The 26,660-nt window shown below is 35.2% G+C and overlaps 1 protein-coding gene across 6 annotated transcripts in view; it reads left to right on the top strand.

Annotated features, from left to right (window-relative positions):
* Nucleotides 1-26,660, top strand: part of GRM8 (glutamate metabotropic receptor 8) — a 323,953-nt gene that overhangs the window by 205,536 nt on the left and 91,757 nt on the right. Inside the window, exon 8 of one of the 6 annotated variants that reach the window (XM_042018196.1) lies at nt 498-1,714. The exons of the other annotated variants lie outside the window; for them this stretch is intronic. Within the exon in view, the coding sequence (XP_041874130.1) occupies nt 498-586 (89 nt within the window). The 3' untranslated portion in view covers nt 587-1,714. Of the gene's footprint in view, nt 1-497; nt 1,715-26,660 lie in introns of those variants that run through there. 6 annotated transcript variants of the gene reach the window in all.

Raw genomic sequence — 26,660 nt, 5'->3', positions numbered from 1 at the left:
CCTAGTTCTGGATCAGCATAATCAGATTATTTAGGACCATTCCCAACTAGGTTTTAAATATCTACAAGGGTGGAAAATCCTCCAAAATTCTCTCTGAGTAGTCAATTACAATATACAATCATATTCACAATAAAAAAAAAAATCAAGAAGTAACTGGCATTTTTGAGACAGGCAGTTTTTCCTTTTCTTCAATATTGATTTCTGCACATGATCCTACCCTTATGCATATTAAACCAGCTTCTCACCTCACTTAATTCAGTATATCCTTCTTCACTCAGGTAGTAATGAGTAGGTTCAAGTCCTGTTAATATGCTTACACATTCAACTTAGTGGGTTTCCCTCACAAAATGTGATCTGTATTCTGAAGAACTTCTGTCTGTTTTATGGATGGTATTTGCAAGGGTAAGAAAACACACATATTTTTGTTTATTGGAGTAACTGATTTGCTCTGGATTGCAAGAAATCACTTTGAACTGTATTTATTTTTGTTTACTCAGGTTTTTTTAATTTACAAATCATGAAGATTTGCTTCCCTGAAGGATTCATCTGTGTAATATTCCATGACACCTTCATGACTGAAGGGTGATCATAACCACCAGCTCACATTGAACTGATGTGATTAATAAGCCATTTGCTTCTGCTTAGATATTCTTTAGTTGTATGCTAAATGCAGAAAATCTCATAGTTCATCATGATTTTAAATGGGATACAACTTGATTGGTAATAGAAACAAAGAAATGTATTTGTACACAAAATATGAGTTACTGCTGACTGTAGACTCCTGTTTTACTATTGCCAGTGTTTTTCATAGGACAGCTAGGAAAGAATGGTCTCTAAAATCAATTCCTTTTCATTCATAATGGGCATTTAAAAATTAATTTAATTTAATAGGAAAAGAAACTTCTAACATGTACCTGGTACAACTTATTGCTGTGCACCTCTAAAGAACTTTTAAATGAAAATATAAAAGCAGTGTTCTGAGATATGGCACACTTAGTACTTTGAGTTCTTCATGGTTACTTTTAGCAGACCATAACCAGACCATTCTGTTTCTTTGATCAATGAATACTTAGACATTTTGAAAGTTTCATGGTCCTATTTTTCTTTTTTCCAGGCAAAAAGTGAATATTATCATTTAAGGGGTTCTTATTTTAATAAGGTGCCACATTTGAAAAATTTTTCCTATCACTGTTTGTATCCAAATGAGATATTTTTGCAAAACTGGTGTTTCATATTTAAAGTTCTGTAAAGAGAAGAGTTTTTCTGCTAATTAGGTTCATAAATGGTGATATGCACAATAACGTAATTGTGGCGTGATTCAATATATTCTCCTATCACATTGCTCTGGTGTTCTCCTTCTGTTTAACTTCATTTAACTTCTGTCTACAAAACAAGCAGGTGTTCTATAAGGGTTTTTACCCTGGCATGTGTTGAGTGCTTCATGAGAAGTGTTCTGTTAAATTCAACATAAGTGCTCATCATTTAACAGGAACAAGATTTGAGCATGCAGTTGCAGTGAATGGAAGTGTTTCAAAGGTGGTTTTGTTTTGATTTTAAGAAAAAGATTTATCTTTGTACTTCCTTGCTGGCAAAGAACTACAGCATGAATACAGTGCTATTTCTTGGGTGAGAATAAAACTCTGTCTCTTCCCGCCACCTCCCCTGTGTGTGTGTGTCTCTCTCCTCCCAAACTCTCTCTTTATAAGCAGTGTAGGGTAGCTGTTTTTGGCCTACCTTTAGTCATACATTTGTATTTATATTTACATTTACACATTTTAGTACTTCTAGGGACAAATGTAACACTGTAACAAAATGTATTTACAGATATTGCAATTTGAGTTTTACACTTCTAAAGGTAAGGGCAGCACTTGACCTCTACTCACATACTTGAAAAGAGACGTCTTATTTGCTTTGGTGGGTTATTTATCCTGAGGAATAATGGGGATACTTGGTAATTTGACTTTTTTATGCAAGCAAGCATAATTGAGAAGGGAGCAGAGAATAGGGGGAAGCGCTGACTCCACTCTGCCATCAATGCTTAGGTAAACGTTGTCTGCTTCTTCAGGAGGTTACTGCAACATCACTTCCCTCTCCTGGTGAAGAAAAGACTTGAAATATATTCTAAGTGTACAACCTTTACTTTGGTCTTGCTGGACAAAGTACACAACTACGCTGCTTTCTTGGATTTTTTGACAAATCTACAGTAACACTGGAACAGGCTGCTTAAAAAAAGTTGTGGAATCTCCATCCTTGGAGACACTCAAAACCTGTCTGGACAAAGGCAGCCTGCTCTAGCTGAGCCTACTCTAAGAAGAGGAGTTGAACTAGTTTATTTCCAGGGTTCCCTGCCCACCTCAGTCTTGTTGTGATTCTATAACATTATCTGGACTTGAAGGAAAGAAAAAATATTATCACTTAACCCTGACTTACAGTGTTTTACTCTATTCTTCTGGAACTAATTTCATTGTCTGAGTGGACAAGTAAGCCTTGCTGTTATTTGTTTTTTAGATATGTTAATTTAATGCCTTTGAGAAAAGATTAATTTTGGCTGAACACACAGAGACACAGGGAAACATTAACCCTGTTTAAAAAGGGAACATCAAAAAAATTCATCCTGAAAGGGCAGAATAATACCAGAGAATGAGAATAAAAGAACAGAAGCTAGCAGGCTAACTCCAGGTGTCAACTAAAATAACAATTAATGATCCCTCTATGTTGTATTTTTTTTTTTTTTAACTGAGAAAACAATATCTATACAGGACATTTAAAAAAACCAGAAGAATGAGATTTCTCATAAAGAATTTTGAACCCTCTAGAGAGTCATTATTGTGGAATCAGCCATTTACAAAATTAATCTTCTTCTGCTATCTTTTGAAGTTGCTAAGACATCAATCTATGCAAAACTCTCCTGACTTAATATTCAGCTCAGACTCTTTAAAATGTTTTCTTCAAGAAAGCTGACACCTCTCTATTCTTTCACTGAGTACAAAATTTGCATTCTCAAATAATTATTTATCATTAAAACAGAAGCTTTAAAATGGTGCACTTTCAGGCTGATAAGTTTTGACATTTTTTGAGGCATTAAGCACAATAGAACTAAATGTGCCACTTAAAATGTACTGGTGCTATGCTCCTCACTCAGGTTTTTTAAATTCCTACTCTCAAGTCTACAAGTACCCATAGAGAAAATAACCTTTTAAAAATAGTTTAAATTAGGCACATCTTGCATTTTTTGGGAGTTATGAGTTCTTATAGGCAGTTTATAATATAGAAGTTTTTACCGTCAGAAACACTTGGGATAATAGGATGCCACCATACTCTGATAGGGTCAAAAAAATGTCTAAGTATAATGTGAGATAATAGCAGATGAGTAGATCAGATATGGACAAATAAGATTAACAATGAATTGGGAAGGGCTGAACTCTGCTGACCTTGCTAGGACTCATTGTGGTAGCAAATCTATTTTCACTAATCTGTACTATGCTGAAAAAATAGATATGGCTTTCAACCACAGAAGTGGGAGATGCAGGGGGGATGTCTGCTGGGGTTTTATTAAGATCTGTGATGTTTTTTCTGTCATAATTAAATCACATGTCATAATTCTATGTAATTTTTTTAGAAATCTTGGTGGTACAGAGAAATGTTTGAAAACATGGCTAAAGCTTAAATTAACATGGACTTGAATTCATAAAATCCAATGCAAAACTCTTTTCATGTATTTTTGTCATAGTTTCACAGGTGTCTGACTTGGTTTGCAAATGCATAGGGGACTATGGCACACAATGTGTAACAAAGATTCCTGATGTCTAGTTTTCCAAGCCTTTATGCTAAATGAATAAAAGAGTTGTTACCAGTGTTAATTTATTATTGGGAATTAGCAGGGAATGATTTCAGATAAATTCTGCTTTGGCATGCTAATTATTTTAATGGAATTAATCCAGGTGGCTGTACAAGATTGTAAGATTGCAGAGTGATCTGAATCATTCTGAATGGATTTAAGTAATGTATGGCCATAATGTAAGCAGGCACAGCAAGCAGAGCTTGGAGCTTCTGTGATTCTGAGGTACCTCACGAATCCATGTGATTAAAATCAGTGATTATGAAAATGCTTGGTGTGAAATTAGAACCTAAAAGCAAGTGCAATTTATAGCTGTGCCTTTGCTTATGTACAGATCTTAAGTACTGATTAATTGAGCAATATATATGCTCCACATACAAAATTCATGATGCAGAACTTGACTGAGGTCAATTCTGTTTTGAGAAACAAGGTCTAATTCATATGGTATTTTAATAATTAATATGTAAGGGATGGTGATAAAGGATTTACTCTCATTACTCAATGAAGATTGATTTGCATCTCCTGATAGGTAAGGATATTCAGATATATCCTTTCTAATATGATCAAGTGAAAAATTCAAGCTGTAACAAGGAGCAGAACAAATTAACCCTTGTCATTCCAAGCAAAAAAGTATCTGAGTGCAAAGAAACTGTGGTTTTTTACCTTTTAGTCTGTGTAAAAAACGTCACAGTTTCAGTTCTGCAGCATTTTTAAGCCCTTCAGATATCCTTACCTTTATTAACAGGAAGAAGTCCTGTTTTGAGGAAAAGAATACCTTGGAAAGCTTCCTAACTTGAAAGTTTAGATTTAAAATCTCCTCTTAAATCTATCAAATCAAGTGAAAATGTTTGTACAAATTTTTAATTTTCCCACTTGTTGATTTATGACGTGTTTGGTAATACAACTGTTCTGAAAGCCATCAGGACAGATGTGAAGGGAAATTGATTAGCTTTAATACCTCTGTAACTAAATAATATGAGCCTTTTTTATTTTCCTACATCATTGACTTAAAAATGAAATAAGACACAGTAGAGAGACTATCAAAGAAAAAAGGGAAAAAGATTTTGTTAATGGTATTTGATAGTATAAATAAGCTGCATTTGTAATTCATTCATATCAAAAGTGATCTATCTAATAATTGCCTGTAGATGACAAACTCAAAAACTAGAGTAATTCTTTAGGAAGGTCACTGTCAGTGAAATTATCTTGACAAATCTTACATTCTAATATAAAGAGGAAAATAATATTTTCTTTATATTAAAGGGAATGGCAGTGGAATCAGGTAGACTAAATACTGTAGCATAGGAACTACAGGAGAAGAGAATAATTTTATTATTGGTAGACACTGCTGAAATCATCAGATGGCGCTGTTTAGTTTTTCTGCTCTAGACAGGTGCACTCAGCAGTAATCAACCAAATTCAGGTGTATAATCAAAGCAATACTGGATTCTAGAGCAAGTTGGATGTGTTAGACCTTGTTACCAAATGTGACCGTAAGCAAAAACAGGGAGCATCCAAGGAATCTAAGCAAGGTATTCAAGAGCAAAATGACAGGATTCAGTTCATCCCTTACAGGCTGATTGGTTCCCCTGCTTCAGTAGCTGGTGAAGTCCACTGTAAGAGTCTTGTTCTTCATATAACTGGGGAAGGCTGGTACCTCTCGAGGCTCCCAGAGAGATCCTGTTTATCTGCGTTTAGGCACCACAGCAACTCATCTACTTCTCTATGTTTTCTGCAGTCAGCTGCGAGTCAGAGGTTTTCTCAATGGCTGGTTAAAGCATTTCTAATAGTATGAAATATTAAATATGTGGAAGATAGTGTATCTTAGAAGTTTCTCTAAACCAGCAAAGGAAGTATTTCCTTATTATTTCTGACGATTAAGGTATCCAATAATTTTGGCCACATAGCACATTATGTTTTATGCTGAAAAGATTGGACCCAAAATGTTATGTCTATTGCTGCAGTACTTTTTTGTATTTGCAATTCTAGGTATATGATAACTACATATCTCCTTGTAACATTTTCCCACATGTTTTAACTTAAAGTACGTAAGGATTCAGGGTTTCTCAAGACATTTGTAAGTAGAATTTAACACTAAAACAAATAATAAAGAAATAGGAACTTTGATCTATTCAGGTTGATTATTCAAGGAAAAATGTTCTTAAAAGATGATTGCAATAATTTTATCTTTAATCTGTGATCTTTTCCTAAAAGAGCAATAAAATTCAAATATCACAGCAGACAGAAATTGATTCTGGTTACTTCTTTACTTTTTAGAAGTTTCCAATGCTCGGAAGCATTAAAATCCAATAAGCCAATCTGAATGCTGTGAGATTATGAGCATTTAACTTAATTGAATTGACTCACTCTTTTTATTTCACACTCTGAAATGGAGCAACATCAGTGGTTTGTGCAAATATTTCTTGAAAAGTAGACATTAAATTTTACCTGTTCATTAATTGAAAAAAGGAAAAATCCATATTCTAACCAAAAAATCTCAAAAATATTATGTTTATCAACACTAGGTTTATAAAGTTTCAACTGTACTATATTCAATAGAAAATATAGTGTTTGTTTTATTGGGTCTGGAATACCAGTGTTCATCAACCTGAACACCAGCTATTAAAAAGTAGCCACTCTAACAGCTTTAAAGGATTCCTAAAAAGATAAGAAAAACCAAAATCCCGTTTAACTGGCAAGCAAACAGATAGAAAAAAGCTTGCATTTAAAATTACTTATTTTTATTATGGGCATCATCTAGTCACTTAAATGTGGCTTTGAGTTTGGGTGTTGCACTTACTGCATACTGCAAGGTAGTTCCTAGGAGCTTGGAAAGCATCCTAATAACATAATGGTTACCTGAGCTGTCTGAGGAATAGAAAACATCCTGAGATTATAGATGTGCTCTCTGCCACATATGTTTACTTGCGGGAGTAGAAGAGCGGTGCAGTAAGAGATAGTCCTTGACATTCACTAAATTAATATTTCCCTGGGAGCAATATGTTTTTCAGTGAAAGACAAGGGAGTTTGTGTTTGCTTGTGGCAGGCAGAGGATGGAGTTTGTACAGACTTGGTGCAAAGGAAGTAGCTATATATCACCCATGCACTGTACCCTGCTGCCTGCTCAGAATTTCTTTTTTTCAAGGTTTGCCATATATATACTCACCAAATTCTTTAAGATGAGAAGAAATGCAAAATTCTGTATCTTATGGGGACCTAAGTAATAGATTTCTTTCTTTTGGCTGTAAGGCAAGTCAAACAGGTACAATCACAGAAGACACATTACTGCTCACTCTGAACTCCATCTGGATCAATGTTTGGATTTCCTGTGTGATTCTTCAGCTACCCGAGGACTACCCTGGCCTCACTCCAATACAGCTTGATCCTGAGTTGAGAGACAAAAATGTATTGGCAGTGTTCCTGTGTCAGACATAATCACATTTTATAAATATATCCCTAGGTACCATCAAGTCACAACTCATAATATGGCCAGTTATGGTAGCTGTGTCCCACTTTTTAGAGATGATTATTACACATTTTAAAGGAAAGCAAAAACGATATATGGAACCCCAAGTCATCATCTGCATGCAGGATATGCAGCTACAGGGCAGTTAGACTCCTCAAAACATGCCAGACTCTGCAAACTTGAAAAGCTTATTTAGTGCATTCTCTGGTGTGGTACTTTCAAGTCCTACCCAGAGATCTGAAGAGAAAGCCTCAGGATATTAGAGTCCACTGCTTATCATGTTAGAGAAAAACAACTAAAGGTGCTTGAAAATAATCCTTATATTGACATGCAGCCACTGTGGGAAGGTTTCTGCCAAGTCAGTCGGCTTTTAAAGGCTCCAGCTTTTGATAGTTACAAATATTTGTATTGATCCTCCCTTATGCATGGACTAATTGCAGTTCAAACACTGGTAATTTCTTCTGTTTGTCACTTTCACCATTTCTTACCAACAAGGGATATTGCTTATGCACAATGTTCTTTCTTACCTGGACATAAACTGCACACGATTTTGTTCTTGTTGTAATAAGTGAGTTCTTCTAAACCTTGTATAATGAAACAGAAAATTCTGAGAAATGTGTAAAATAAAGAAAGTAATGTTTGAGCAGATGTTCCTAAATCGAAGTTGTTAATTCTAATCCTTAGTGCACATATCAATTTGCACATCAAATATGAAAGGGATAAGGTGTGGATTAGATAGTGTTTTGTGAATTATTGCATGGTACTCAGACACAACTGGCTGCTGTGTTTGGACCCTTCTGCCAAGGTATTGCCATGTCAGCAGAGCTGAGATTCCTCCCTCAGCATCCAGGATCCCTGTGAGTTTGGAGCTGCATTTCTCTTGATTTTTGTCCAGAGGGCACAACTCAGATCGGAGAAATAGGCAAAAAATAAGTGTGCCTCTCCCTCTTGGATCTGAGCTGCAATGTGGGTGAAGTAGAAGATGTGTGCCTCACTGGTTGGGCTAAGGAGCCTCTGAAAAGGGGAGTGTAAATGCTGGTACTTCAGTAACTTAGAAATGCAAATTGCTGCCATGTGGACAGTTCTTAGATAATTAAATTGAACTCAGATCTTGGTCACTAAAAGAGTCATCTGAAGTCCGGCCCTTCCTGTTGCTCCTTGTCTTATAAAAATGTTGTCCTGTTTTTTATGGGTGATTTTCAGATTGTGGAGTCCTTGCAGTCTGTGATAACACAGACCTCGTAAGTGTCGATGTACAGTGGCTAAATGGGAGGTGATCAAAAAAGGGAATAATTCTCATGGCATTCATTGTCTTCAGAGATTACATAAAGATCTTTTATTAAGGCTCATATATGAAAAATTAATATAGATCTATCTACCTTTATTTTCTTGATTTTTTTATGGCCTTCTGCCACTTCTAAAGTTGTAAAGATGGCTATAAATTTTCTTAGCTTTTCTTCCTTGCTACGGATACAATTGCTTCTTTGTCCTCCCTCAGAATCCCTCTGTCAGAATCAATAACAACCAGATCAATGAAAAAATATTTCTGAAAATTTAAATCTTTTATCCTCGTGGTCCTGACTTGGTAATGGTTTCTAATGGAGTATTAAATAGGAATGAGCACAGATCTTGGTATGAATTGCTGGGCAGATATGTAGCAAGAAGGGTTCTGAGTAGGGAAATGTTGGAGGATGATGAAACCTGACAATAATAGAGGACTGTGGAAAAAGCACTGAGGGTGAGAACAAGTGAACATGACTCCTATAGAACAGGGTCACAAGCCTGTGCCTGAACCATATGATTTGTTGCTAGGAAATGGAAAGTAATAAGGTTAGGCACAGAAAAACAGAAGGGCTTATAACTTCAGCAGATTGACACACTACAAATATTGAACAGTACATAGATTAGAGACAAAGACTACTTATATGGTATTGCTTTTTTCATTTTTCCCCCATGAGAAATAACAGAAATAGTACAGACACATGATGATGTAGGTGATAAAAGGGGCAGTTTTTCCTAGCATTGTGAAAGGTAGCAGCTAAACTACTATGATGTATTGGGTTTGCCTTATTTTGTGTGTTATGCAACTAAAGTGGAAGAGGGGACAAGTGTAGAAATGGAATAATACAGGAACATGGAGACTTTAGCTATTCAAATAGCCAAACAGTGTAGGAATAGAATTTGTTTCACATTAGATGTGATGAGTGCAGCTGTCTACACACGAACTAGTTGATTACAGAGCTTTTATAGTGAATGGAGAGAAAGTCATTTAGTGGGGCATGGTTTGCCTCATCATTTAATCCTCTAAAATATGCCAGATGAATTGTTCTGTATAGATGCCTCCAATGACAACAGAGCAAATCTATAAAACTCTATGAGCTTTAGTTATCTGTTTCCAAAAACATGTCAGAGGACACCAATATTATCCTGGTTTTTTTGGAGAAAAAATGAGCTGGAGGATGGAAGCTAGGAATAAAGTGATGAGATATTATTGTAAATCACTGGAAAGATGTCTACCTAATAAAAAAAAAATAGCAGGAACTTAGAATATGTGCAAAAGTTATATAATAACACTACTTTGCAAAGAGATATTAATCTAATTATCAGTAATAAATGCAGTAATAATAACCATAAATTATTTAATAATAAAATTAGACTATTATTTTGTGTCTGCTTTAAAAGCAATCAAAGGAGAAACAATCTACATGGAATTCTTCCTTGCATGCACAGAGATTGTATGAACTAATTAAGACATAACCAAATGCTAAGATCTCCTTACAGACAAAACTGTTAATCTTAAAGAAGATTGTTTAAATGCATCTTGTGAAACAAGATTTTAAATTATACCAGTATGAAAACACCTTTAAAACTGAAAATAATCTGCAGTTTGCAAAGCTTGCAAAGGGAGAGGAAGATGAAGCAATTTAGGAAAAATAAAAATAAAATTGGTCATAAAAAGCCTATCAAAACTGGTAGGAAGAATTGGTGGATAAAAAGATGTAAATGCAGACATTTGAGTGTCTGTAGTACATTTAAAGAAGTAATTCTGACAATAAGTGATGGAGGTTGACAAGGCTGGGGAACTGAACACTAAACAAAAAAAAGTCTTAATGGGAGCAAGCAACAGTACTTACAAAGCTATTTATTATTTGGAACTTAAGCAAACTGGAGAAGTTCCTGGGAAAAAGGACTGAGTGTGGTAGAAGAGCCTTCTATTTAATTCTGGGGACTCTGGGAAGCCCAACAAGATAATGTTATTTTTCAACTGTCATTTGTCAACACTCTGCTAAGAAAGGAACTTTGATAATCATGGCTAGAGAAATGAGGAAAATAATTATATAATTCATTGTTCTGTAGCATTCACCCTTTCCATCTTTACAGCATCCGTCCATACAGTGCAAAATGACCAAGCATTCCCAAGAAAGAATGCAGCATATTCTAAGAAATATATAAAAAATCATTTGAAACATGAGTGAAAAAGAAATAAGAATGAAGATGTATACAGAAAGCTGGATGCTAGATGTAGAAGAGATTAATCAAAAAGTTTAATGACATGTTGTCTTTTTGGCTTTATTATGATGGCCTATTTAGGGATCTGAGGAGAGCTACATAAAATCATTGCAAGATTTACTGCTCTGGCATTGTAATAAGGAAGATCTACAGAATAAGACTGGGGAAAAGTTTGGATAATACAGTGTATCCCAATGTGATTATATTAGAGATAAAAATAATTCTATGACTTTACAGAGGTAGGTAATAAATCCTTAATGTGCCTGAAGAAAGGGTCTGAAGAGAAAGGCAGGAATCTAGTGTGAGACGTATATGAACTCTTACACATTTCCTCTTCTTTTGTATCTAGAAGCATGGGCACTCTGTACTCTTAGAAAAGTTCCCATTATTAGCCCGTAAATGCCTCAGGATATACATAAAATCTTATTTTTATTGCCTCAGTCCCTAAGGTTACCCAAATTCTGCCATGTGGTGTTTGATCTCATTCCATGTTACCAATGTATCCCATCCATATTCATGCTGCCGTTACATTTCTTTAGGACATCTATGTCCCCGAAAGGCATTTTTTTGCCCCTTGAGGGCATAGTCACTGGTGAAAACACTAAAATTTTCCAAAATAGACTTTGAAGAACTGCGTGGGGAACCCACCAATACCAGGACACTTTCAGCACAACCTGTTTGATCTCCTTTTTGATCCACTTTACAGTCCAGCTTCTGATCCCCACCTTTTCAATTTTAATCAGTCATCTCCTATGGAATACATTTCTGAAATCCAGAGAGATTATATCTGTCAGGCTTTCCTTGTAAATAAGTAAATAATGTCTGTCAGAGAAGGACACCAGGATTTTTGGCATGATCCATTTCTGAAAAATTTATGTAGCTTTTATCCTTATTTGCATTTTTGTCTGTTTCATCCACAGAGATTTCTATATGGGTAGAATAATGATTGATCATGAAAATGTAGCCCAAAAGACCACATCAATAAAGTATAAAAAGAGGAATTAAGAATCTGTTTGAAGAAATAAGAAATTTACTTGTAGATAAGTGATTCTGGCACAAACCTCATTCTAGGATTTGCATGTTCAGAGTTGCCTCTTGAGAATATCGTGGAATTGTTTTGGGAATCCAGTCAAACAATATGTCAGGAAATCTGACCTCAGTGAATTTTTTTCAGGGGACAGCAGGCAATAAACAAGGTTTTCTGAAGCACTAATTTCAGAGCAGACTCTGCCTGTTGGCAAACTGGATTTAACTAGTGGTGTCTGGAGACATGTTAATGAATTTCAGATTAACACAAGTGCTAAACCTACTGCCATAATTAAGAATGGCCTGCCAATCACTGCCTCATTTGCACTGGCACAATTTATTCTGTAGATTTCTGTTGCAATATTAGCATCTAGTGAGGATGGCAATTAATTGCTAAATGGATCCTAAAAGAGCAGTTCACAGGAATGAGAAAAATTACTAACAGAAGATTTTTGCGTCCCATTCCACTGTGTATATCCTAAAGTTATATAATTTCTGTGCAATTTTCCACATTTACCTGTCCAATCTCATTCCTGGAAGCATGTTTTTAAAAAGTAGCACTTCAAAAAAAAAAGTGTCTGTTTTAATTAAAATTGCTTATGCTAATTTCTGGGAATATTTTGTGCATTACCATAGAATCATAGAAACTGTAAGGCTAGAAAAGACCTCCATCTGTAACACAGGAGATCTGTGAAATTGTAACAAAGGCTTTCACCCTCTGTGTTATAAGCATTTTTTTCTTAATTTCATTGGATCTGTTACATGGATTGTATTTTCTGCTTCTTCCTCTGTTGACTCAACTGAAATGGCAAGAGTCATTGTAAACTTAATTTGGCTATGATACTATTATCTATGTTTTATATGCTTTCAAAATTAGAAGAAAATTACTTATTAGATTCTAATTATTATCTAGAGCTGCATTTTTACGAAGAGATTTGTTTCCATTTACACATATCTACAGCTACTTAGTTTATTATTCAGTCTTACTTACTTCTAAAGGGAAAGTAGTATAAATTTCCACACCAGAATAAACCTAAGAATCGCACATATCATAAGAGTGCCTTGACTACAGGTGCCATTTTTTAAATACCTGAACCTTTATTAGTTCCTCCAACAAAAAGCTATTGAGGGCTGAGCTCCTGAAGCCTTTTCACCAGACTGACAACAATTAATAATGTGGGTCTTTCATGGGTCATCTTCCATTCTCATTCTGCACTGTGTAGTCTGCATTGCATAGAGTCACACATAAGACAATACATGCACAGAATAACAATACCCCTTTTTTTAAGGATGAGGCTCATAAAACACATTAGGCTGATTTTTCAGATACTCCTTGTTTGGTATTTACTGGCAGGAAATGGGTCATCAAAAAGTGTTGCCTGTGGCTATTTTACACCTCTCCTGGCTTGGTGGTGCGGCCAAATGGTTGCAAATATCATGTCATTGTGATTGATCATTTGCAACTTTCTGAAAGTCTGGATCACTAGACCTCAGAAACAGAGTTACTGCTCACAAAACCAGGCTGGTCCTCTAGAGATGTCTCGTACAACCCCCTTTGCTCAGAGTAGACTGAGCTACAGCAATAGCTTGCTCAGATCTGCATCCAATTGTATGTGGAATATCTCCAGAGACGGAGGCTACTCAACCTCTCAGAGCAAGCTATTCCACTGTTCAGCTTCTTGCACACTGAAATTTTTTTATTTTATGCTTAAACATAATTTTCTCTGGTTTGGTATGTGCCCATTGCCTCTTGTCCTGTCTCTAGATGTGACTGAGAAGAGGCTGCCCCTACCCAATGAGATATTTACACACATTGATATAAGATTCCCTTCTCAAGTGTTCCCTTCTGCAAGCTGAAAATCTCAGCTCTCTCAGCTTCTTCTTGCATAAAAGATGCTGCTTTACCATCTTTATGACTTCTTGTAGTACTCACTCCAGTACGTCCAAGTCTCTTACTGGACACACTTCTCCAGCTCTGGTCCCACCAGTGCTCAGGAGACAGGAAGGATCACCTCCTCAGTGTGCTGCTCAGACTTAGTACCTCATCTGCTACCACCACACTGACCCTTTTGCATCAGAGAAGGAACTTTTCTCCTGCATTTGTTAAGTCTCTGGCTTGGACACGTTGCAAGTCTCCATTTCTGCACCAAATAAGCACAGACGCTTCTTGCCCCTCCTTTGTCACAGCTCCCCTCTATTGTTAAGGTGGATGCCCCCCCAGTAAGGGGCCTGCAGAGATGCATCATCATCCCTTTGGAGCTGGGGTAGCTGCTCTGGTGTGTGCTTGGGACATGCTGTGTCACTCCCCCCCACTGCTGGCACACAAGTACTTCCCTCAGCAGTAGGGTTTCCAGAAGGCTTTTGCACATCATCTGCAGAAAACACTTCTCTGGGAACTTCACGCTGGGCTGGCCCTTAAACTCACCTTTCCCAGCACAAGCTGAAAGGATACTTATCTCTGCTTGCTCAAAGCTCAAAGCAATCCTTTGATAAGGAATAGCCTCATTACAAACTGCTGGAAGTCACAGGCCCCGTGGCTGCTTTTTCCTGATGAAGCATGTGCCCTGACATTTCTTCAGGAGTTCCCAGAAATCCTTGGCTATCCCAGAAGGAGTTCACTGGCTATACACAAGCAGAGCCCTAAAAACGCTGAGCAACCTGCTATGTCTGAGGCCTGACTCTATCTTGGTTTTCCTTGTCATTCCTGTTTCCTTGGCTGTTTTTTTACCTCTGAAAAGGGATGAAAAAAATGATATCCCTTTTTGTATCTGGTTTAGGATTCTTCTGTGTTACTGAAGCATTTGAGTTTTGCATGTATATGAAGAGGTAATTATTGACTCCATAAACTACAGGAAGTTGCTAAATAGACTTTTACTTACGTGGAAACAAACTAGCTCATTCCTCTTCATGATCAATAGTACCCTTATTGACAAGGATAGAGGTCTCATTCTACAGGAACAACTAGGTAATATACATAAAGATATTCAGATTTTTGCCTATTATTTATTCCTAATGAAATGTTGAGACACAGCAGCACTGATATACAGTATTATTGTTGTGCAGTCCTTGAGTGTTACAGTGGTATCATGATAATTTATTTCACCTGGTAAATCTCTTAACGGTCTTGAAGAAAAATTGATTTCAAGCTTTTTTATGGAATATCACGTAACATATAGTCAGATTTAAAAATCCAGGTTACAACCTTTCATTTAGGCAAGCACTTAAGAATCTTCTTAAGGCATAAAATTGTTGTTAGCAAGCAAGTCATCTATTGATGCACTGAATTTAGTGGCATTATCCCTGTAAAGTTATGCATGTGTCTAACTATTGTTAGTGGCCACCTTAATGGAATTGTAAGTAGCACTCAGCTGGCAGAAATGTGATTAAGATGCATTATAAGCATGATAATAACTACTTTAGACACCAAATAGAAAGAAATTTGACAATATAAGAGGTTTTCTAGAGGCAATGACCTGAATATCTTTTCTTTCAGGAAGTTTTAAGTAACAAAAGAGATACTTATAAACAGTAGAGATGACACATAAGTTATAAAGATCATTATATGATTTCAGTTGACAAACACAACCCTTTTTAAAAAACGTGTTATCTGCTCGATATTTACAATTAAAGAACTTTAGTCAGAGTTAAAATTATAGCCTTTTGTTAACTTGCTCGAGGTTCTGAAATGACAGGTGCTGATCCTTGAACAGAACTGTACTCATTTGCTGTTAAAGGACAATGAGGTTTCCGCAGTCAGAATCATCAAAGCATGAAGAAAGAGCAGAGAGCCCAATGAAAGAAGGGAGGAGGGAAAGCAGCAGCTGTAAATTACTGTTGCTGCTTTGAACAGCCTGTCTTATGGCTCCTTACCCACTGCAAATCTGGCACTAGCAGTGCAGTGAAGACTTAAGAGTCTCAGATGTTCTTGGATATTTTGTCAGTCACTGTTATCTGAAGATTTGAGGAGTTCATCTTCTGAAAGAGGACACGGGCTCTGTTGTTGAAAGAGAGCAGATCAAACCGGTGTCTTCATAATACTCAATATTTGTTCTGCTTATGTAAATACTTAATAACAACGTTAATGAAAAAGTCGCTTAAACCCATTAAAAAAATAGAAAGATGACCAAAAAAGTAACATAATTAAATTTAAAATTCCTATTGATCTCAGATGTATGATTTTTAGCCTTGAGTTCTAATGCAAAACTAAATCACTTCTTGCGCAGACTTAGATATTTGCCCTGGGCTCACCTCAGAGCCCATAGACGTGTTTGAGTTAGCAGTCTGGTTATGACTGAAATCTGATTCAGAATCACTTTTAAAACTTGTCAGACAGGTTTCTGCAGGTTATGATGTGAAAACTGGAATATTTCTGTTTCCATTCCAGCTACATAATATTGTGAGTTTCTGAATATATAAAACTGAAAGAAAAAAGGGGGTTTGAGTTGTGGTTGGTGTTTCGGATTTTTTTATATTGGTTGGTTGGTTTTGGGATTTGCTTTTACTTGTTTGATTTTTTTTGTTTGTTTCTCTTATTTTAATGGAATCAGTGTTATAGTACATTAAGCAGTAATGTGTGAATGTAAGTCTAAGGAAGAATGACATTTTTAACTGCTTTAGTAAAGCCTGTTATATGTGGTTTTAAATTCACATCATTACTCCTCACATCTATATTTAAAATTGAGACACTTATTTAATGATTTTTATAGTTTCAGATTTGAGTACATGCTCAAGTTTCACCACAAGCCAAGCCTAATTTTTCAGTTTATTTTAAACTCAAATCCCCAGGGGATAAAAATAAGAACTTTTGCTTTCTTATTATTCCTAACTTTTAACATTTTTGATATATCATATTGCCCCTCAGTCTCTTTTTCTCTGGACCTAACCAACCTGCTTCCTTTAACCACTTACGGAAGGTTTTCTTCTCTTAATATCTTCTCTGGAGCTTCTCTTGTCCCAAATCTTTCCTAAAATGCTGTTCTCAAAATGTGTTATAATATTCCACTGATGGTCTTGCTAGTATTGGATGGGATGGAAGAGTGTTTAAAAATAATCTTTAAAAATTTCAAAGTTCCATTTTTACATAAAATGTTGTCATGTCCAGGTTGTGACAGAGCCACCAGTACTAATGGGATACTCTTGCTCTCTGCCAGTCTTTTCTCTTCCGCAATGAAGTGGTTCATTTTTCTACCCTGAAATTCAGACCTTGCCCTTATTTGTACCTAATTTTCTTCAGACTTCCATCTGTTGAGATTATTTTGAAACAATGCATTTGCAGATCTCTCAGAATGGTGTCTGGCAGCTTCTAGATGCAATAACCCTACTTTTGATTTCTTTATCCAAATTATTAAAGAATGTACTGAATGCACTCAGAGCACTGTGGAACATACTGCAAACCCTTGTCCGGCCTGACAATTAATTAACAGTGAGCTGTTAATAACAATACTCACTGATTCCATCCAGGGACTGTTTCCCTAGTTTGCCTATCAAAAGGCCATGAGAGAGAGCATCGGGTAGCTTTCTAAAGTGAAACACAATGACAATGGGACTGCTTTTCCTGTATCCAAAAGGCCTATTATACTGCCATGAGGGAAAAAAATTATTTTGACATGGCTTGTTCTTGATGAATGCACTGTCACTGTAACTCATCTTCACAACTTTCTTCTCTTGTAAGTGCTCAAACAATGTTTGATTATTTGTTCTACCACTTTTTAGGAACTGAAATTGAACTAATTTTGTGACTTTCCCCTCCTTCCCCCAATTTAAAATAAGAACTGTGTTTATCTAATTCCATTTTCCTTGAATTTTACCTTCCCTCAGTCCCTGGTAAGAATTGTCTTTTAATGAGGAAAAGTGTCATTTATTGAAATTTGCTAAGATCATTAAAATCTGGGAGAGTTTACATTAATTACATTAAAACTCATCATTCCTTTGTAGTTTTATAAAGTGTGCCCTTAAGAAATGTGTATAAAACTTGGAGGCATGAACTAATGTCTCTGTTCTATATAGCACATTGCTACATATGAAAAATTGTTTGGAAAATCTGGAATTCTTTTAGAATAATATAATATTTAGAAGACATCTAGGAATCATGGAAGATATAGTAAAAGGGCCAAAACCAAAGTGCTCAAAACTTGCAGTATTAAGAATGACATTTAAGGTGTGATCTTTAAAAAGGCAGAAACATCTGCTGTTCTCATAAAACTGTCATCAATTCACTTTTTGTGACCAACAGTTTTGAGACTGTTCCATGAGAAAACTTTTTTCTCAGTCCTTTCCAGAAAATTTCAGTACTAATTTGCTTTTTAGATTCCTTACAGAGAACTTCCAGAATATTCATATTTAGGGCTTATAAGTGGATAATGCAGAATAATCAAAGTCCCAGCAATGGCCAGCTGGTCTCCATGAACTCATATTTTTAAATAAAAATATAAATATATAAAATATGTTTAACACAAATATATATATTATATATTATATATTATAGTTTTATATAGTTTTATATAGTTTTATATAATATATAATACATTATATTATATATTTATAAATATATAAATATATAAAATATTAAAATCTATTAAAAATATTTCTTGAATGAACTGTACTCTTTTATGGAGGAAGTAGTCTAATATTTAATATTTTGATAACATTAAGAGAATAGAATGAAAATAATAAATTTATTCATCGGTAACTAAAACAAGGCAAGGTTGGTAACAGACATTCTAACAGTACTCTGAGTTAGCAAACAAGTGAAATAATTGACACCTGGCCAGTGCTGTCGTACTGCGTCTCTACAGTGTCCTCAGGTAGTGTTTGGAAACATATTCACTGCAATATTTCAAGTGGAATTTAGTAGGAATCAAAAATAAGATTTCAGCAACTGTTTTCTTTCCTTGCTGTGGAATGTTGCTCCTTTTCAACTGCAATGCTCGATGATATTTTGAGGCAAATTGATAATGCTAAATGATCATATGAATTCATTCCATTACAAATCTGTCTAGTTTAAAAAACCAGCCACTGATGAACCAACAAATCAGCCAGACCTGTATAATGAACATCTATTTATTCTAAATCTCATTTTATTCTACATTTCCTTATTAGTTGCCCTTCACTTTTGCAGTTCCTGTGTTGGTAAATTATTTTTATACTTCTTGTGGTTGAAAAAGATAAAATTAAATGGAAAAATTAAAAAAAATTATTCATATATTATTATAGATTATTATTATTAACTGTTATAATTAGTTTGTGAGATTAGAATTGTTAAAATTAATACCTTTGTCAGAAAAATTTTACATTACATATTCAGAACCTTTCTGGCTTGGGAATTTTAATGTAGAAGATCAGACCCTAATTGTGCATGTACATATGTGAGAAGGGGCAGGGGGGGAGGAAGTGAAGTAGCATTTATTCATCATATTAACAGGATTCAAGATAACTGAAGATTTCTATTTATCTAGATAATTTTTGACTAGAATTTCATGTAAGTGTGTAACATCTGAACTTTTAGAGAGTTTGCAATGTGAATTAGTTAATTTGCAGAGTGACTGAGTTCTTTGTGAAACCTTCCATGTGAAATGTTTGCCAGGCTGTCACCCTGATATTACTGATGCACTAGGAAATGAAACTGAGGACCATTGCAATGTGCAATAGATTTTCTTTAAATACCTTTTTATTTCTCTGTCTCATTTTCATCCCGTTAGTTTTCTCTAAAATCATAAATATCTCTGCAAAAGGAGAATTAAAAAGAAAACAGAAACGAATGGAACCTGGCTTAATTGTAGGGCTGAAAATTGCTTCAGATAGATTTTGGAGGCGCAAACTATACTTAGGTGGATGTTTGAGGAGAGTTTGCCTGTATATTGTCTGATTCTTTGGCAGAACTTATTAAAATAAAGTAACATATTGGATTTCTGTAGGAAGCACTTTATAATAGGTACACTTTTACTGTTGAGCTGATATCACCATTAATAATTTTCTTAACTACCTTTTATGCTGTTCACTTTCACAGGATTTACTGCATTTGTACTCCTAAAAATACTAGTTTGCTGGAAACGTACATAGATAAGATTTTTAATGCTCTTGTCTCAAGCAAAAATTAAAATGTACGTTTTTGCATGTACTTGTACTCATCACCAAAATCACAGATGTGAGGTATATGCCTGCTAAATTTTTACATTTATCAAAGTAATAAAACCCAATCCTTTAGTGGCTTAACTTTTACTTGTTTCATTCCTACATAGCACATATAAAAGTGATGCAAAACCAAAAATGTTTTGGAAGGATTAGGCGCATGTGGTCAGTACGCATTCCAGGTTTAATCTCCTGAAAGATTTAAAGAACAGTGATAAAAGCCAAATCCATTTGCTGCTAAAGCTAACAAATAATCAAGAAGGAATATATCAAGAGGGGGAATAACCCTATTTTTTCCAGTAATAAGTGGTTTGCATACTAATGGGAAGACCTGCTAGCCTGCTGGAGGTGAGGAGGGATTAGCATCAATTTGTGTTTTAGCACTGCAGGAGGCCCCTAGTTCTAGGGCAGCTCCTGTCAGACTCATCCTAGCAAACCAAGGACTGAAGCATTTTTTCCTACATAATTCATACTAAATGGCAGACTCTTGTAAATACAAGCAGAGGAAAAGAGTACCCTCAACACTGAGTCAGCTTCAGACCTGCTTTTAAAAGTCAATTTCATCCTGCTCACTTTGATGCTTATTTTGTTCTTTCATTGCCATGAAAATTATTTCTCAATAAATTTTATAATCTACATATGCATCTTCATCAAAACAGTATTTTTTTTTTGTTTCTGTGTTTCTGTCTAGTCAAAACAGGCTTCTCCTTTGAATCATCTATGACCTATCTGATACAGCTGTATCTTTTGAGAGGAAAAAAAAGAAATGATAAACCCAAATACACCAATTACATGCCACAAAAATAGTGCTGTATTGACACCTCAACATTTCTGCTGATCTCTCTGCTTTGGCTTCTGGGTAGTGTTTTATCTGAAGAATAAACAACCCAAAAACTTCCAGTCTATGCTAGCTTTACTGTTATCCTGAAAATAATGAGACAAGGTGGGCTTACAGAAGCCAAAGCTGTTGGGATATTTAGGTAGTATTGTCGTTTACATATTTTAAAAACAACTCATTAATTAGATGTGTCTGGTTCAATACAGAGTCTCAAATAAACAGAGATGAATAAGAACCCTTAGGCTCCTGTTTTAGAAGAGGGTGTTTCTTCCTTTTACAAGACCCTTCAGTTTTTAGCAATGTAACATCAATCCTTGCCTAACCTTACTACGAAAAATATAAATTCCATTTCCCCAGGATGTTTTAGTATAGTCACTTCCCAGTAAATGCAGATGGATAAAAATAATAGAAGGGGGTGGGATGAGAAAAAACCCACGATGTACAGATAAAAAATAACTTTTTGGCTGGAATGCGTGAGACCTTGCTTCAGAGAAAGACTTGAATTGGTGATGTATGGTGATACCATGATACTTAACCTCTCTATCTTGCTTTTTCTAAAGAATCCACAACCCCTTAAAATTGTTTCCATTTTGTGATTGATGCGTATGCTGGAATCTAAAATATTTTAATAAAATTCATAAAGTTTTAGCCAAGCTTACTGTCAGAGCTGTAACTCCTCAATGTTATAGTAAAGACTATGCTCAGGTCATTACAGCACCAGGAGAACCTTGATTTAATTCACCATTTACTTGGTATTTGACAGAAGGGTGTTCTCTGTAAGAACAAGCCCTTTTATTCTTCAAAATACTGTGGCACTGCGTTAATGTTATATTAGAAGTCATAGTACAATTTTGAAGGTGATCAAAACTCTATGTGAGCAGTTTGAACAGTGTTTACAGTCATATTGGTGGAGTAAATCTTTATTACTTACCCCCTTACCCCTCACCCAATCTAAATTAGTAAATACAGAGTGCAATTTATCTGCTGAGTTTTACAGAAAATCAAGTTCTAATGAAATATTAATTGCTAAAACTTAATTGTGTAACAATAAGGTAGATCATCTTCATTATATAAAAACTTTGAAAGAAGGCACAAAATACATTTTGTTTTGAGAAGCTGTGAAGCCCCTGGTAAAGTGTTCTGGTGTTCAGCTGTGTGTTGTTGAGATGCCTCATATCATTTATGTCACACTGCATAAAAGAACAAAAATAATATAACTGGATATCATCATTGTCTCAAATTCAGAAATTCAACATGACAGGAAATGTCTGAAACCATCTTGGGGTGGGGGGAATCAATTATCTTGCTCCCATTTAGAAAGCAGTTTTTTGATCTTGTATGAGGTATACAAATTGCCCAAGCACTCCTATAACATTTTAATGGCTATGTGTGACTGATATGCTATCACAATTCTGTACTTCTCGTAACGTACTTTTAATTTTTTCTCTTGTCTGTTTGAACATTTAGATCCAAATTCTCATCCATCTGCACAGAGTCATGCATTGTGCATGATTTGTGTACTAGAAATCTTCATTTATGCAATGATATTAATACTTCGAAGACACAATTTGCTTCTCAGGCTGCGAATGGTATTTGCAGATCAAACAGAACACAGTTTTAGTATTAATTTATAAAATTGTTACTTGTGTGGTTTTTGGGCCTGTTTTTCTTGGGCCATCTCCTCACTGTTTTTCTAAAGCTGCCTCTTGTTGCTTAGAAATGCCTGTGGGTTTTCTTTCATTTTCAGAATTCACGCTTGAAATTGACATTTGTTGCTCAGAGGGCACTCACTCAAGTTTGCACATGCTTGTAAATACTTTATGTTTGCATATGTGCCTCCCACAAAATCTGTGCTTTTAAATATAGAAACTGATTTTTGAGCATCCATTTTCTTTCGAGGCTTTTAGCAACAGGTGGGTAACTGCACTTCCAGAATAGGAAATCCAGAGATTTAAACGATTTTGTGTGCTTGATGCTTAGCTGCATCAAACCATGACAACCCCATAATCATTATGGATTATCAGGGTTAGTAGATTTGGTAGTGAAAAAAAAATTGTTCATTTAACTGACCTGTTTCCAAACTAAGCATGTACATTTCACTCAATTTTTTCCCTGACTAAAAACGTATACCTGGCCTAATTCTGATAATGAGAATCTAAACTTGAAGTCATATTATTCAAATCAAGAGTATGATCTAGATTTTCAAGATGTCGTATGTATTACATCTGACCATTTATCTTCAAGATACATTAAATTAATTGCATTTGCTTTAATCAATCTTCTTCTCCTTTATGTTTGAAGAAGCCCTTGGGCAGAAATTGTGTGTTGTCAAGGCACAGAGCTAATTGCTGTCATTAATTCACCACACAGAAAGTAAAAGCCTGGTGTCACAGATAGGAAAAGAGATGTCAGTAGTGTCATTAATAAGCATTTTAAAAAACAAACTGAAATGTGTAATAGCCATTGATTGAATAGATAGCATAAATAATGAAGAAACAGATATTAGAAACTGGTGTAAAGGATGTCAATGAAGATAATTTTATGAATGACTCATCCTCTGGGACTGAGGTTTAAATTCTCCAAACTAGAAATCTCTGAAGAAAACTCAGCCATCTCACAATTTCCTTGATTTTTTTCAGGCATGAGACTGTTTTACCTCACCATCTTCTTGCTGAAAAGTTACACCCACTTACTGACATATGTTGGTATGATAGTATGTTAGTACAAAGTTTTGCTGGTGGCTTAGTGAGGTCACTTTTGCAGTGAGCAGTCCACAGTGAAGGTGTGAAGTAGTTGCTGGTGCCAACAACTCTGTCAGTGGGTTTTGTTTAAGCTGAGGCAGACATGAAAATGTGTGTAGACTTGCTTCTGCGCTGACACTGGCATAGAGCAATATATAGTTATTGAAATCAATATGTTTATATCAACATTTTGTCAGTGTTGCATGTTAAAGGATTGTAAGGCCTGACCTTGTCCTATTTCTGCCTGTGATTTCAATAAGAACAATGCCTGCACAAACCTAATTTACTTGTTTGCTGTATGATCTATTTATATACTGTGGATATGGCTACAGTTTATTAAATACTGCAGAGGTCTCCAAGATATAGAGTTCTACAGAGAAAGGTATGATAAGCTATCATAATTACTTTATGTTCCTCATCTATGTGATGTCAGCAAAACTCGTAAAAGAGATGGATAAATATTATTTTCATAGCAATGGACAGCTTGGATACAGAAATACCCCAATTGTTGTACAATCACTGTAAATTGGCTATGGCCTCTGATATGCAAATTGAGGACTATTTTGATGGATGAATTTTTTTACTCATAGTGACAACCATTTTAATGACCTAAGATCCTACTTTGGACGTCAAGTCAAGAAATTTATAGTGGTATAAATTCTGGAAGTCCTTTGCACAAAGTAGATGCCAGGTGATTAATTTCTTTCACTGTTTTAGACTCCTTGACAATGAGGAAAATTACTTACCAATCATACTCAGTTCTTCTGAAGTTATGACAGTTTACCTGAAAATGTGAGGTTTGATATACTCCTTTGGACATCACAGTGAGTTTAAAACAATGGCAATATGAGCCCTCTTATTTCAGTTCTGTTTCTTCCTGACTCTTAATAAGAATCCTCTTGTTTTCTGAAGGCTGCTTCCTTGCTCAAATAATACCTTAAACAACATTAAAATCAGGATCAATAATTTCAGTTGTGTTTTCTTTCTAAGGTAATGATCTCTTTATCTGAATTTTATCTCCCACTAATAAACTAATGTGCATGCTGGGCTACTCTTCTTGCTTAAATGCTGAAAATTATACATCCTGGGAAATTTAAAAAAATGCAAGATTAATAAAGATGGTATTTACACTGGCAATTGCGATATAGCTTCTTTATGGGTAGATATTCTGGTATGGCTCTTTCATGTACTGATATCCAAGGCAGTATTAACACAGAGGAATGAAATTTTGAGTGTTATGAAAATAAATAAATATGTTGATCGGGTATCTAAGCAGTGGATATTTGCCTCTATGATCTAAATGTGAAATAAAATTGTAATTGTAAACTTATGGATAGTGTTTATGCTACTACCATTGAGTTTTTCCTTTATCATGTTCTAAATAGTGTGAGGTAAATCCTTGAGAGGTTGTTTACTCCATTCTTCTAGCACTGTCAAGGAAAATGTGTTTAAAAGTCTGGCAATCCCACAATCTTTCCCAGGCAGTTAAATTTTTTTTTTTGATAAGCAAATACCACAACATGTTTATAAATCATCCTTCTCTTTTCTCTCAGCCTGCTTTGACAAGTTTCTATTACTCAAATCAGAAGAACTAGTACCTGAAACACAGGTATTACTCTGGACAGGTAGTACATGTTTTTTCTAATAAACATATTTAAGTTGCTTCCCCTGAAAAATATGGTAACATTCCATTATTGAATAATTAACTCCTTAAACTTCTTTCCCAAGCCCACTGTGCCATTACTGTCATTTGGATGTCAAGCCTTGCATTACTACCAGCCAGGAGGAACATGTTAAAGACCTGCCTAAGACAGAGCCTTGAAAATTTGCTTTTGCATGGCAAATTTTGTTTGAGTCAGAATTAGATTTCTGCTATCCTAAGCAGAAAACTATGAGAGATGTTTATATGTAAAAATACTAATCAGAATGAACAAAGCAGGGAAGACAGAAGTTTAAAAAAGAATCAACTGACAACTGAAATAAAGTTTTAACTTTGGACAATCTAGATTTATTTTCTTGTATAACTCAGTGCAACTGAAATTAACAGAAATTTTTATTTTAGACTGAAATTTAAACTTTTCTCTAGTTAAGTTATGTCAGGAGGTAAAACTGCAGCACTCCTTTGTAGGATTCGGGTTACACTGTGCTGTAGTTATCATTAACAATTCAGTTGAAGATTCAGGATAAATGTGAGAAAAATTTTCTTACATGCCACTGCCTTTACAAAATTAAATAACAAAAAGAAATTCTGTAGAAAAAAAATCAATCAGAAGTAAATAAATGTTCTGATAGATTGACAGAGAAGGTATCAAAACCACAGCATTCCTCTTTCTTAAGGCTGCCCTGGCTCCCTTCTGGGAAGCTCATGTCAAAGCCAATGGAATTCTGTCCTAAGAGCCTCCTGTGCTGAGGCTCTTGGTCTCTCTGCTGCTTTAGCCAGGGCCCTCACTTGCATTTGCAGAATTGGATGATGCAGAAAAACAGTGAGAGAGGCCTCCAGGGAAACAGAGGGAGCAACAGCATAGAGCTCTGTTGACATTATTTCATTGCTTGCTTAAACACCTGGGTTTTTATAGATATAAATTTAATAGCAGATCTTGTTTAAAAAATATATATTAATATGTTTTGCTTGTATTTTTCCAGGTCTGCTAAATGGATGATATAAAATATGTGTTCATATGTGTTGTAATGATTTAAGACCTAATTATGTAGTTATCCTCCTACAATCAGAGTTCAATGAAGTGCTCAATTTCATAGCTCCTTTTTGTAAAAATGACTTACAATGTAGAAAGATCTCATAACATTCTTTGGCAATCACACTTTCTAGTTAAATCGATGTCAATAATGCATGGTTGGTGTATTTCTTACAGCAATTAGTGGAGCATACTTCTCTTACTCACTTGTGCTTAGCTTATGATCAGACTGATTTCTTTTTGTCTGTACACACCCACTCACCATATTTTATAAACAATTATAACAATTTCTTATATATACATATACTTATACACACACATATATATGTATATAAATTTATTATATATATAAAATATGGTAGTTCACCAGTCTCTAATTTCAGAGCTTTATCAAACAATGTTTTTCATTTTCCTGCACAGA

Source organism: Corvus kubaryi, unplaced genomic scaffold (assembly GCF_017639235.1).
Source record: "Corvus kubaryi isolate FWS band 111438036 unplaced genomic scaffold, C.kubaryi_AGA036_p1.0 137, whole genome shotgun sequence".
NCBI lineage: Eukaryota > Metazoa > Chordata > Aves > Passeriformes > Corvidae > Corvus > Corvus kubaryi.
Note: the sequence above shows the minus strand (reverse complement) of the source record. Positions and strands in the feature narration are given on the sequence as shown.